Source organism: Hylobates moloch, unplaced genomic scaffold, assembly GCF_009828535.3.
Source record: "Hylobates moloch isolate HMO894 unplaced genomic scaffold, HMol_V3 SCAFFOLD_9, whole genome shotgun sequence".
In the NCBI taxonomy this organism is placed as follows: Eukaryota; Metazoa; Chordata; class Mammalia; order Primates; family Hylobatidae; genus Hylobates; species Hylobates moloch.
Window position 1 is genome coordinate 5943788 of NW_026652284.1, and position 14248 is coordinate 5958035.

Sequence of the window (14248 nt, forward strand, 5' to 3'; positions counted from 1 at the left end):
TGGGCCCTAGAGCAGATTGCTCTTGTTTAAATTTCTTCCCAACTAAGTTGGCCCTGGGTAAGTTACTGACAGCTTCATTTCTCTACTAAAAATACAAAATTGCTGGGTGTGGTGGTACATCAGGAGGCTGAGGCATGAGAATCCCTTGAACCCAGGAGGCGAAGGATGTAGGAAGCCAAGATTGCACCACTGCATTCCAACCTAGGCGACAGAATGAGATCCTGTCTTAAACAGAGAAAAAGAAAAAAGGCCCACTGTGGTCTCAACACTGCTCTCCTTCCCAGCCGAGATACTGGCCTCTCCCTCAGGTGCAGATGGACTCTGCAGATACGAAAAACATCCTGGGCCAGACGGCTTGTGTGGATTCACAGCCTGGTTTGGGACTGTATTTGAAGGGCTCCACCTCCCCAGGTCTAAGGGCCATCTCATCGCAGATGGGAGTCTTATCACCACCTGTATGTACCGCAACCTCAGGAAGGGCTGTGGGAGCCGGGCCCGGGCAGAGGACGAACAGGCAGAGACCAGCTTTGGAGCAGGCAGGTTTCCCGGGCATCATCTGCTCCACAGCATTTACTTCTCCGGCCTCTCTCTTTAAATGGAGACAAGGTCTTCCTGTATTGCTCAGGGTGGTCTTGAACCCCTGGGCTCAAGTGATCCTCCCTCTTCAGCCTCCCAAAACACTGGGATTGCAGGTGTGAGCCACCACGCCCAGCCTCTCGGGCATGTCCTTTTCCACTGCTTCATCACTTGCTACAATCTGAGATGACAAAGGGCCTGGAAGGCTGTTTAAGACCCTCAGTGTGGGCCGGGCGCAGTGGCTCACGCTTGTAATCCCAGCACTCTGGGAGGCCGAGGCAGGCAGATCACGAGGTCAGGAGATCGAGACCACGGTGAAACCCCGTCTCTACTAAAAATACAAAAAAAAAAAAAGATTAGCCGGGCGTGGTGGCGGGCGCCTGTAGTCCCAGCTACTCGAAGAGGCTGAGGCAGGAGAATGGCGTGAACCCGGGAGGTGGAGCTTGCAGTGAGCCGAGATTGTGCCACTGCAATCCAGCCTGGGCAACAGAGCGAGACTCCGTCTCAAAAAAAAAAAAAAAAAAAAAAGACCCTCAGTGTGAACCCTGGGCTCCATGCTGCATGTTCCGACATCTGTCCTCAGCCCAGAGTCCCAGAAGACAGCAGCAGAAGGACAAAGGCAATGACTCCAAATGGATAGGAAATACTTTTATTGCAAAAGTACTGAAGGTACCCTAAAACCTTAAGCAGGATTCTGGACATGGAAGCCTACAGAATAGACAAAAATAAATACGTCAACCTGCCTGACCCTCTAGGGTGAACTGGATGTGGACACTGGAGGGAGGGCGTCCTTTATTACATACGCGTCTCTGAAGTCATATAAATATAGAATACCTTATAGTAGGTCAGCATTAAATACCAGTCACTGTGTTTACATAATCTGTGCTGCAGACAAAGTTCTGTACATGTAACACGTGGCCATGCCCAGGCGTCCCAGCATCTGTCCTGGTCAGTGTAAAGACTTCTTTAAGTGGTGGGGACATGACAGCCCAGAACCCACAGCAGAGGGGAACTGGGGAGAGGAGGGGGCCTGACCCTGGATCCCTCAGCTGGTGTCCACAGGCTAGAGGGACCCACTGCTGCAGAGACTGGTGCCTGCTCTTCCCCATACTTGGTCTTCTAAACCCAAAGACGGGGTCCTGATGGTGGAGATCTGGGTAGGTCCAGAAGACAGACACAGGAGAGGGCACAATCCCAAGCCCAGCTCTCCTGCACTGGCTTGCACCACAGCCCTCATCTGAGTGGCCGCCACAGGCCTGGAGTATGGCAGCTGCCAACCACAGCAAAGCCGCAAAAAGACTGAGAAGACAGGAACCCAGAGTTCTCTTCCACAGGGGCAACACCTCACAGACCAGCCAAGCCCGAGATGCCCTGTGCTGGCAGTCATCACAGTCTGGACAGCATGTCCTTCCTTGGGTGCCCAGCTCAGTGCCTGGAACGGTCAGGGATTAAGGGCGTAGCCAACCTTGTATGGCCAAACCGGCCCCTATGCCCCTGCTGCCAAGGGAGACAAGCTGCCCCACTGAACTCCCAACCGCCTCTGGGTGGGCTCAGCAGCCCCCTAGGAAGTTAAGTGAGAGCTACAGGGCAGGGGAGCTCCCTGAGAGAGTTTGCACAGACCAGGAGGGGCCAAGGGGTAGCCCCAAGGGAGCAGAGGAAGGAGAAGGGCAGGAAAAGGCCCAGGGCACAGGGCAAGCAACAGTGCCAGAGGGTGCCTGGTCACAGGAAGCCCAGCTGCACGTTCCACGCTGCCCACAGGACTCCCAGCCAGGCCCCAGCAGGCATGGACAGTGCTGGGCCCCCATCCTCGGCCTTCCGACCAGCACCTGGTGCACAGCAGGTGCTGGAAGATGACCATGACCCAAGGGAGAAGAGCCGCCATGAACTGTACCCACACCAGCCAGGGCGTTCTAGGACAAGACTTCCTAACCCAACAGCAATGACATCCACAGTGTATGGACCGGGCTCTTCAGGAGCATGAGGGAGAGGCCAGGCAGCCCTGTCAGGTGTCCTGGAACATATTAAGGCAACCAGCCATGCCATCTGGCCAGCACAAGGGACTTAAGTGCAATCTGCTCAGTGACAGTGCTAAGGCTGTCTTCCTGCTGAGAACATCTCTACAAGTTAGTTCACTAGAAAAGGCAATAAACATTTGCTTTAATCTTCTTTGACGAGGAGAATGCAGTCTAAACGCTCTCTTCTCTAAAAAGGAGGCAAGGACAAAAACTCAAGCCAAGGCTACTTTGGGTACTTTGAGGGGAAACTGACCATCTCCAAGAGAAAACCAGGGGCTGCCAAGCTGCGGCATTCACCCGGGAGCTCCTGCAGAAAGCTTTGGCAATGGGACTTTTTAGACTTGAAAAATCAAAGCTGACCCTGTAGAGCTCCTTCTTCCCACTTCTTCTTCTAAGGTCAAACTGCAAGCATTTTCAACTTTGGAACCAACCACCAAGGCCACCTCCTGCCCAGGACTTCCTTTAGAAGCAGTGAGACTCCTCACGCGCAGGCCCAGCAAGGGCTCGGGGCACCCACAGCTGTCTGCTTGGCTGGGTGTCAATGACCACCTCCCAGGGCTTCCTGGGAAGGAGCTATGACCTGGCGTTGAAACCTCCTCTGGGCTTCTGTCCCAGGCTGGTGAAGGAGAGGGTGAGAGGTGAGGACACAAGAGCCAGTCAGGGGGCAGGAGCGGAGGGCTATGGCTGAGGCCCAGCATCTGATAGGGCCACATCCTCTTCACCCTCCAAGCCCACACCCCTGCTCATGTCCCACTGTTCTGGGTGCAGCCTCTGGAGGCCTGCCCTCTGGTGTTCTGATGTAAGCCTCCGGCAGGGGCCAGGAGCTAGGGAGGCAGGCTCCCCACACCTCTGGACATGGAATTTGGGACCCCACTTCAGCCTGTCTGCCTGGTCTGCTGCTCCAGGTTCAGGCCATCCTCAGCCTCACGGGAGGACCCCTTCTCCCTTCACGCGTCCCTCCCAAGTCGTCGTCCTCTCCCAAGGTGGGAGCAAGTAGGTGCAGATGACAGCGGCAGGAGGGGTGTGTGCCGCGTGGGTGAGCTGTGATCTGCAGGGTGGGGGTGACCTCCAAGACCCAGAAACATGTGCCGGCAGGAAAGTGGCTCTTCCTCAACTGTGGGGAGGGCGTTCCCGACGGCCTCTGATTCAGATTCTCAAGGCACAGAAACCTTCCAGGTAATGGATCCTGGGCTGGCTCCGCCACTCAAGAGCCTGTGCTCCTCCTGGGAGCCCAACCTGTCCTTGTGCACAAAGGAGTGGGGCACTGCCCCGCAGAGGTGCCAGTTACCTGCACCAAGGCCCGTGCCGGGCCAGACCGGGGCTAGTGCAGCTCATCAGGGTCCCGCAGCGGCCGGGGTCGGCCCAGGTCCATGTCATTGCTGCCACTGTCCAACTCAAAGCCACGCCCACCTGAGAAGGTCTGGGGCATGAACTGGCGGAAGATGCTGACACTGCCATGCCAGAAGGTGGGTTCTGGGAGCCGCCCCACCACGCTCCACGCGCGAGTCTCTGGGTCATAGGCCTCTACCACGTCCGAGAGTTCAAATGTATTGTCGTATCCCCCAGAGACGTACAGCTTTCCCCCAAGGACAGCCAGGCTGCCCCCCACGTGTACCTGTGGGCCAAAGGGATGAGTGAGTGCGGGTCAGAGGGTAGGGCAGGGCCCCACCTGGGGAACCACTGGAGACAAGGCACGCGCCGTCAGCACCCCAGACGGGTGGCCTTGGCTCTCCCAGAAATCAGCAGAGAGGCCAACCGCTTTCCAACACCCTGCCTAGGAGAGCAGGCCTCCCTGGGGGCAGCTGGGCCTTCCCTATGGTGATGAGGGTGCCCGCTGCAGCGCCAGGCCTCCCTGTGTGCAGGTCGTGCTGAGCAATGCTTCCTACGTTCTCTCTCAGAATCTCTGCAGTGGCCCTCTGGGCTGAGGAGTGCTGTTCTCCCCATGTTACAGATGGGAAAACTGAGGCTTGCATGGCTGACGGTGGCAGAGCTGGGCTCTGAACCGCGAGGCTGGATGATTCCTTCCATCTTTCCCCAATTCGCTATGACTATGTGCAGCTTACTGTGGGGAAAATAGAAAGCTGGTTCTCTTAAATGCAAGGACATTAAGCTGTGATGTAAGCTGTGAGGCTGGATGTCACGCAGCGTAGGTTTGGAAATGTTAACAGACAGACAGGAAACAAGGCTGTAAGCAATATGATGTGTACCTCAGACTAACACTGCTCACATGGCCAAATGGCACTGAAGCCTCCCTGTCCTATCACACTGTTAGGCTCGGCACCCCTCTTCTCAACAAGCCCAGAGAGAAGGGGTGGACCCTGGTTGTCCTATTCAGAACACACAGCAAGTGCTTAACAGAAGTATTCCCACAGTGGGCTGGGCATGGTGGCTCACGCCTGTAATCCCAGCACTTTGGGAGGCTGAGCCAGGCGGATTACAAGGTCAGGAGATCCAGACCATCCTGGCTAACACAGTGAAATCCCGTTTCTACTAAAAATACGAAAACAAAATTAGCTGGGCGTGGTGGTGGGCGCCTGTAGTCCCAGCTACTCGGGAGGTTGAGGCGGGAGAATGGTGTGAACGTGGGAGATGGAGCTTGCAGTGAGCCGAGATCGCGCCACTGCACTCCAGCCTGGGCGACAGAGCGAGACTCCGTCTTAAAAAAAAAAAAAAAAGTATTCCCACACCGAGTTCCTCAGGAACCAGCTGGGCGTGGTGGTTCACGCCTATAATCCCAGCACTTTGGGAGACTGAGACAGGAGGGTCACTTGAGGCCAGGAGTTTGAGACCAGCCTGGGTAACACAGCAAGACCCTGTCTCTACAAAAATTTTAAAAATATTCTTTTGTATCTACATATGAGAAAAAAAATTACCGGGTGTGGTGGCACACGCCTGTAGTCTCAGCTATTCAGGAAGGTGCGGCGGGAGGACTGCGAGTCCAGGAGGTGGAGGCTGCAGTGGGCCATGACTGCACCAGTGCACTCCAGCCTGGGTGACAGAGCAAGACCCTGTCTCAAAAATAAAAACGGTAGGTCACAGACCTCACGCTGACTCTGCTCCGGCCACAGTGGCTGCTGGTGTACCCAAGAACATGCCAGGGTGCCCTGCTGCAGGGCCTCTGTACCTGCTGTCCCTCTCTGGAACAGGTGTCCCCAGATGACTGTATGCCTTGCTCCCTCACTCCCTTCTGCTCTCTGGCTCACAGCAGATACTCAATAAATACTGCTCAAATGTGTGCTAAGCTGTGTAATCCTGAGATATTACTTAACGTCTGTGTCTCAGTGAGCCTCAAGTGCAAAATAAGGGTAAGAGCAGCCTTCTATTAATTGAGATGAGACCCACCCATCATGGCTGTGGATCCCAAACACTCATCACGATGACACTTGGGTTGCAAAATCAGGACCAGCCTGTGCTTCCAATGCTGGCCCACCTGAAAATTTACCTGATTCATGGATGGGATCTTGTCCCATTCGTTCCTCGTCGGGTTGTACACGTCCACCTCGGCGGAGTCATCCCTGTGGAGGGGGCAGCAGGAGGACAACTCAGAGCGAGGAGGAAGTGCCCTCAGGGGTGCAGGGCTGGAGCGGGGTCCTCCCCTGGGTCACTGACTCTTCCAGTGACCTGGATCTTTCTGATGCCATCCAGCAGCACCCCTGCCAGGTAGGCTCCATCCCCAGCTCTTAGGAGCCAATTTCAGCCCCCTGTGCCCACTCAGCCAGGGCTCCAGGGCCAGAACCCTCACTCCCAAACCTGAAGATCAGGCTTTTGAGTACTTGAAGCCCATTCAGTGCCTCCCCATCACCCAGTACCAAGGTGGCTGTCCCCCACCCCCCAAGCCTACAGTAGCTCCCTTCAGATCTTAAAAGAGGCTCCTTGCTCCACTGTGCATCCCCACAGGCCCTGGAACACTCCTTGCCACTGTCCCCAGTATCACTGTGAGCCCCCAACCCTGTCCTGTTCACTACTATGTTGAAGTGCCCCTCACTTTGGGATCAAGACTCTTCAACTTTATCTGACACCCTTTATAACCCCACAGTAAAAGGCTCAAAGGCACAGCCTTGAAAAGCAAAGATCAGGCCACGCACTGTGGCTCATGCCTGTAATGCAGCACTTTGGGAGGCTGAGGCTGGTGGAGTGCCTGAGGTCAGGAGTTCGAGACCAGTCTGGCCAACACGGTGAAACCCCGTCTCTACTGAAAATACAAAAATTAGCCAGGTGTGGTGGCATGTGCCTGTAATACCAGCTGCTCGGGAGGCTGAGGTAGGAAAATTGTTTGAACCCGGGTGGCTGAGGCAGGAGAATCGCTTGAACCCGGGAGGCGGAGATTACAGTGAGCCAAGAGTGTGCTATTGCACTCCAGCCTGGGCGACATAGTGAGTGAGACTTCGTCTCAAAAACAAAAAAAAAGAAACACAAAGATACTACAAGACAAACAACAGTAGTTGTGAACCTGACACTGCAGCACAAAACCAGCCACAGACAATGCACAGACACGAGCCTGGCTGTGAGCCAAGAAAACCTTATCCATGGACAGACATTTACATCTCGTCTAACTTGAAATGTTATTCTTGTCTTGATTTTTTGCCCCTAATCACTTCAAAATGTCAAAGTCACCCTCAGTTTGTGGGCCCTATGGTGGTGGTGGTGATGATGATGATGATTAAACACTGGAACCTGCTAGGCTGCCCTCTCTTTCCCCAGCAGAGACTTGAAAACCACAGCCCAGAGGTTGGACAGAGCTTGCTGGCATTCCCAGAGGGGACTACTGCACCCCAGCCAAGGAGCCATCTTGTACCAGAACCAAGGGGAGGGAGGCCCAGGTCATTTGTGGGTCACATGGACAACGACTGAGGCTGTGGCCTCCCTGAGAATGGCACGTCCTAGGCACAAGCTGCCCAAAGACAGGTGGTGTTCTGGGCAGAGGGTTATGTGGCTCTTGAAGAGCCAAAGTGCACAGACAAGGTGACACTGGGACAAATACCCCAGGGGGACCAGCCCCAAGCAGGGCCCCTGCATGCCTAGCCTTCTCTTACGGGCTCAAGCAGCTTCCACTCAGGCTGAGCCTGGGCATCCCTCCTCTGTCCTCTGGCACAGGTCACACTGGTAAGATGAACGGATGCAGCCTTTCCAGAGCACTGCCTCCTCCCACATGTGCAAGTGGCTTCGGAAGCCCCTGTAAAGGCGAGCAGTGGGTGGGGGTGGGGGCAGACCCTCGTGCTTCCCTATGGGAAGGTTAACCCAGCAGGCAGACCTCCCTAGGGCACATCTTCACATCTTGCTCTAGGACAGACGGGGGAGGGGAGGAGGACTCTCAAAGGCACTGGGCCTGGAACCGCTGCCTAGGGGCCGAAAGGAAGGTTCTGGCGCTCTGATAAGTTGTATTTATAGCCATCTCCACCCCCTCTTTGAAGACACCTTCACAACTTGGGGGAGGGAGAGCTGGGCAAAGGGTCAGATGATGTTTTATAATGGGACCAGAGCTGGCTGAGATTCCAGGGCTTTCTCAGAACAAGACCGTTGGTTCTGGGCACGTGGTGGTGCCCAGCTACTTGTGTGACAAGCAACACCACCCCTGTTCTTCTTGGTGCTCACTGCAAAAGCCTGGTAAGGAGCCTCCTGTCTGGGGGGACGGTGGGGCAGACGCCAAGGCCAGGGCAGCTCTGGCACTGCGAGGTAGGGGGCCGAGGAGCAGGGAGCTCACATCCCCCAAGCTCCCCGTTCAAAGCCCCAGAACGAAAGGGCACAGTGGGGACTGTCATTCAGTTCCGCCCCTTCCCTCCTGGACTCAGAGCTTCAGGCGGGCTCTAGGCTGGGAGGGAGCAGCAGGATATGTGAACAAGCAGTGGAATACAGCAGGCAGGGGCTGTCCCGTGCCGTCATTGATGCCCAGCAACCAGCTGGAGGCAGCATTTGGCTGTAACCAGACCGGTCATCAAGGCCAGCACACACACGATGACCCTCAGGCTGCCTGTCTCTGCTCCATGCTGCCCAGCTTACAGCCTGCTCTTGCTGGAAGAGCCCAACTCCACCACCTGTGAAATCGCTTAAGAAAGCCTGGCATTTTCCTTAAACCCAAAGGAATGGAACAAGCACTCTGGGCTCCGAAAGACCCGGCCTGGCTGGGTGTGGGGGCTCACGCCTACAATCCCAGCACTCTGGGAGGCCGGAAATGTGGGACGATTGTTTGAGGCTAGGAATTTGAGACCAGCCGGGGCAATATGGCGAGACCCTGTCTCTACAAAAAGTTAAAAAATGAGCCAGGTGTGGTGGCGCATGACTGTGGTCCCAGCTACCTGGGAGGCTGAGGTGGGAGGACTGCTTGAGCCCAGGAGGTTGAGGCTGCCGTGGGCCATGACTGCACCACTGCACTCCAGCCTGGGCAACACAGTGAGACTCTGTCTCAAAAAAAAAAAAAAAAAAAAAAAAAAATTGTTTAATTTCCAAGAAAAAAAAAAAGCCCAGGCACAGTGGCTCATGCCTATAATCCCAGCACTTTGGGAGGCTGAGGCAGCTGGATCACATGAGGTCAGGAGTTCGAGACCAGCCTGACCAACATGGAGAAACCCTGTCTCTACTAAAAATACAAAAATCAGCCAGGCATGGTGGCGCATGCTTGTAACCCCAGCTACTTGGCAGGCTGAGACAGGGGAATGACTTGACCTCGGGAGGCAGAGGTTGCAGTGAGCCAAGATCACGCCACTGTACTCCAGCTTGGGCAACAAAAGCGAAACTCTTGTTTAAAAAAAAAAAAAAAACAGGCTGGGTGTGGTGGCTCACGCCTGTAATCCCAGCACTTTGGGAGGCCAAGGTGGACCAATCACAAGGTCAGGAGATTGAGACTATCCTGGCTAACACGGTGAAACCCCGTCTCTACTAAAAATACAAAAAAAATTAGCCAGGCGTGGTGGCGGGAGCCTGTAGTCCCAGCTACTCTGGAGGCTGAGGCAGGAGAATGGCAAGAACCCGGGAGGCAGAGCTTGCAGTACCCTGAGATTAAGCCACAGCATTCCAGCCTGGGCGACAAAGCGAGACTCCGTCTCAAAAACAAAACAAAACAAATACAAAAACAAAAACAAAGAGACAGACCCAGCCTCTGACCCCAGCTAGGCCTCAGTTTCTCATCTGTAGAAACGGGAGAACAGCCATGATGTGCTTAGGACAGGGCCTGGTAAGAGACAGCAAACACACAGTGGGGCTCGGCACCTGGAACTCACCTGACAAAGTACATGAGTCCATTTAGAGTCACAGTCTTGGGGGCGAAGGACCAGGGCGGGAGCTGGCCGCAGTCCACCAGCGACCACAGGTCGGTGTCCGGGTCGTAGCACTGCATCACCATGGTCTCCTTGCCGGCCAGGGAGCCGATGGCATAGAGCCGGCCGCGGCAGGCAGTGGTGGAGCAGTTGTCCATGGGGTAGGTCATGGACTGCAGGGCCTCCCAGGAGTCGGTGGTGTGGTCATAGCGCTCGGTGCTGTCGGCGGCCACCACGTACAGCAGTCCGTCCAGCACAGAGGAGCTGTGGTACTCGCGGGCCTTCAGCATGGGCGCCACCTCCGCCCACTCGTTCACGCTCGAGTTGTACCTCCACACGCAGTCGTAGAGCCGGGAGCCATCGGACCCACCTGCCAGGATGCATGACAGGCAAATGATCAGCCCACTCGAGGTGAGTCACCCACCTGCACCCTCCCGAACTTCCGCGAGGGCCTCTCCCTTGGGAGGAATTAACATCACTGGGCTTCACCCCAGACGCACATCCTCTCCCCAAAGCCCAGGCCACATGCTGTGGCTAAGGCAAAGCACACGCTGACCACTGCCCAGCAAGATGACTGCTGCCAAGCCTCTACCAAACAAAGGTCCTGAGTGCAATGCTGAAGAATCCAGCAGCCTCCTCTGGACACCGCCCCCCAGCCATGCATACACCTCAGCAGACCAGAGCCCTGGGCCTTGGGACAGTTCTCCTGGGGAGCCACAGAGCTTGTGGGTAGGGCGCACAGGGACTTGCTCACTAACTTCTAGGCTTCCTGGGCACCCTCCAAGCAAGGTTCTGCCGGGACAAGATGAGCGGAAACCCACTTCCTGCTGTAAGCAAGAGGCCTAACGCTACACTGCGAGGCCACTTCTTGATTCTGATGCAGGTTACAAAGCTGTGTTTGGTTTAGAAAAATCCATGAAGCTATGTAAGTATAACATATATTCTTCTGCCTGTATTATTATTATTATTATTATTTTTGAGACAGAGTCTTGCTCTGTCACCCAGGCTGGAGTGCAGTGGCATGATCTCAGCTTACTGCAACCTCCACCTCCTGGGCTCAAGCAATCCTCCCACCTCAGCCTCCCGAGTGGCTGGGACAACAGGCACACGCGGCCACACCCGGCTAATTTTTATATTTTTTGTACAGACGGCGTTTCACCATGTTGTCCAGGCTGATCTCGAACTCCTGAGCTGAAGAGATCCACCCACCTTGATATCCCAAAGTGCTGGGATTACAAAGAGCCACTGCGCCCGGCCCTGTATTTTTAATCTCAATAAAAAGCTAAGAATAAAAAGTGGTACTGGCTGTAATCATAAAACACACCGGGTCTATTAGAAACCCCAGGACATGAAGGGACCCCAAGCATCCTGGGGGCTGTACCCCTTGGCCTCCAGGCTGGCGCCACAGGACACAGCAGACGAGACATTCTGTTTCACAGCCTTGAGCGCTAAAGGGAGAAGAGCAAGCTCTTGTTCTTAGCAAGAGAGCTCTGTCGGCCTCCTTCCTTCCATGGAGCTGTGTGAAAGGCAGCTGAAAGGAATGAACCAGCCACCTGCCTAAACCCAAGGGATTAACTGCTTTGCTGGGACATTTATGGAAGGGTGTGCAGAAAGCTGGGGCCAGGCTGGCCAGTTCTGGGAAGAAATTCTCTGCTCAAAGCCACCGGTCAGACTTTTCAGAAGAGGGGAGGGACACAGTCCCCAATCAACTTGGGGACAACCTTGGATTGGAAAGAGGCACAGATTCTGGCAGAATCCAGCAGAGGCTGGACTCAGAGCAGCAGGCTAAGGAAGCTGTGGCAACAAAATCCAGCAACTGTCGCACCTGACACCTCAGAGCCCCACTGGAACTCGGAGCACGTCCCAGAGTGGGCTCTCTCACGAACATGCGAGGCTGGGCACAGCAGCTGTGACATCCCAGTCCCCACCTCCTTGCCTGATAACCGCCTCACATGCCTGCCTGGTGGGTTCTTTCCTTATATAGCAGTCACAGAGACCGCCCTTCCTCACCCCGGCAAAGGAGGTAACCTCGTGTTTGAACTGGGATTTATCTTTAATAAAAACCGTAGAAGCCCAAACTCAGGCGGACTGGGACCCGCCTACCATGACTCGGCAGTGTTTTGGGGTTTGGGCCAAGTAACTGGAAGAAAACCTCTTAACATGTGACCATGTTTACAGTCTCTGGGGAGTTCAGCCTAAACACCATGTGACCAGAGCACAGAGCCTAGGTGCAAGTCCAAGGGAACCTTGTCACCGGATGACAAAGAGTGAGTCAGGGGGCCCGGTGTGGCTCAGGAGGGAGGGAGAAATTCCCCGGCTTGTGGGGAACAGATGCCTCACCGGGCGTCAGCCTCCTGCCCGTCCCTGGATTCCTTAAGGAGAAAAAGAAAGCACCCATTGTGCGAGGTGAATGCCCCAGTATCTTCCAACCAAGTGGGGAGGCACCTCCGGGGCACGGAGTTGGCTCAGCCTGGCAGTCCCGGCCGCACGGGGCACAGAGACCCACAAGCAGCTACTTGTCCCGGCTCACACAAGGGGCCCTTCTTCAAGGTTGAAAGTATCGCCCAGAGAAATGCAGTCACCAGAGCCCCAGCTTGGACTCAGGTGCGGCCCTAGGATTCCAGGCTCTGTGCGTTTCCCCCCGCGAGTAGCTGGGATCCCGTATCGGCGAGGCTCAACCCCAAAGAGCCTGCCCAGCTCCTGGCCCACTCACCCGTCACGTAGATGTCATTGCCCAGCGCCACGATGCTGTAGCCTCCGCCCAGGTGGTCTGGGAACTCGGCCAGATAGCGCCACTGGCCCGTCTGCGGGTTGTAGCAGTCGACAGTGACCAGCTCGTCACAGTCCTGGTCGCAGCCGCCCACGAGCACGAGGATCTCGGCGAGACCGGTGGACGGGCGAGGACGCATTCGGGGGCAGGGCCCGCGGTCGTGGCGGTCGTAGCGCGCCGCCTGGAAGTCGCGCGCCTCGCGCAGCAGGCGCAGGCAGGGTGGGCAGCGCGCCACCAGCGGCTCGGCCTCGACGTGTGCCAACAGGTAGAAGCGGCGCACGAAGGGCAGGCGCACGGCCTCCAGCAGCTGCGGCCAGTGCGCGGCGCGGCGCGGCGGGTCAGCGCGGACCCAGCGCAGCGCCAGCTGGTAGGCGGCCTCCTCCTTGGGCACACACAGCCCGTCGTCCCGCAGGTAGCGCAGCAGGCGCCCCAGTGGCAGCCGCTCCAGCTGCTCGGCGCCCAGCTCGCCCACGTGGCGCAGGATGAAGCGCTGCGCCGCGCTCGCCAGCCCCGAGCAGCTAAAGGCCTCGGCGAAGTCCTGCATGTCCAGGCAGTTGGCCAGGTCGAGCTGCTGCTGCAGGAAGGCGCCGCACGCCTCCTTCACGGCCGGGAACTGCAGCAGGTCGGCGGCGCGCAGCAGCGGCTCGGCGTTGTCGCCGCTTACCGCCACGCGGCCCGTGTAGCTGAAGTCCAGCAGCAGCTGCAGCATGTCCGGAGGCACTCCGTGCAGGCGCACCCGCTCGGCGCGGCTCTCGCGCAGCTGCCCTGCGAACATGGCGCGGAAGTAGGGGCTGGCGGCGGCCAGCACCGCGCGGTGCGCCGGGAAGTCGCGCCCGCCCGCCGCCTCCAGGGTCACGTCCAGGAACTTGCGCTCGGCGCGGAGCTGGCTCAGGCCGCGCAGCAGGCTCAGGGCATGCGCGGGGTCCGAGAAGGGCAGCACGGCCAGGGGCGCCGGTCGCTCCATGGCGTCTTCGCTAGGTTGTCGAGGACGCCGCGGCCGGGGCCTGCGGAGAGACGCGGTGCGCCAGGCGCCGCTGCTATAAATAGGGCGGGGCGCCGCGGCTCTCCAGGGGCGGGATGGGCGGGGAGACGTCTGCACCGCCCCCTTAACCCCTCTGGGCCCGGCGCCGCCACCCCCCGCGAGCGCGGGCTCGCGTGTTCCCCGCGCGGCGCCCGCCCCCGGCTCCGCAGGCTGAGTCACCGCCGTCCGCGGCCCGCTCCCTCCCTCCGCCCTTCTGCGTCTCCCCGCTGACGCCCGGGCCGGGGACAGCGAGTGACAAGTGCCAGCTCCGAGGGCGGCCTCGCCGCGCGCCGGGACCTGGGGCCTCCCGGGGTTGCCCACGACCCACCCGGCCCGGCTTCTGAGTCCAACCCAGGAGAGGCGAGCTCGGCCCTGAAACCAAAGCCACCCCTCCTTTCACGCCAGACTTCCCAAGGGCGCCGGCCCAGGTCCCGGGGCGGTTGGGTACAATGGCTTTTTGTTTTGCTTTTGAGTTCCACTAGTTTCAAGGGTTGCTAGTTAACCCCATCACGGGACACACTCAAAGGATAGGCTTTTTACCATTCTGGACCAAAGCAAGAACGCGTATAAAGTTTTTCGGTGACTTTTTTCTTGGCGCATTTATAAGCTACCCGGG

The 14248-nt window shown here is 57.2% G+C and overlaps 1 protein-coding gene across 3 annotated transcripts; it reads right to left on the reverse strand.

Moving 5' to 3' along the window:
- Nucleotides 1-1209: 1209 nt before the first annotated feature.
- On the reverse strand, nucleotides 1210-13944 carry KLHL21 (kelch like family member 21). Of its 3 annotated transcripts, XR_009214875.1 has the most exons (5): nucleotides 12555-13636; nucleotides 9806-10211; nucleotides 7625-7764; nucleotides 6034-6106; nucleotides 4174-4206 (listed from the first exon to the last, which is right to left on the reverse strand). XR_009214875.1 is itself a non-coding variant. In XM_032758764.2 (4 exons), the coding sequence occupies exons 1-4, from the start codon at nucleotides 13573-13575 to the stop codon at nucleotides 3913-3915; spliced, it is 1794 nt and encodes a 597-aa protein (XP_032614655.1). In that variant the 5' UTR covers nucleotides 13576-13944; the 3' UTR covers nucleotides 1210-3912. The 3 variants fall into 3 exon arrangements, 2 of the variants coding, with proteins under 2 accessions (XP_032614655.1, XP_058300122.1); XM_032758764.2 differs by lacking the exon at nucleotides 7625-7764 and having other exon boundaries at nucleotides 1210-4206; nucleotides 12555-13944; XM_058444139.1 differs by lacking the exons at nucleotides 4174-4206; nucleotides 7625-7764 and adding an exon at nucleotides 4216-4653.
- Between the last annotated feature and the right edge of the window lie 304 nt (nucleotides 13945-14248).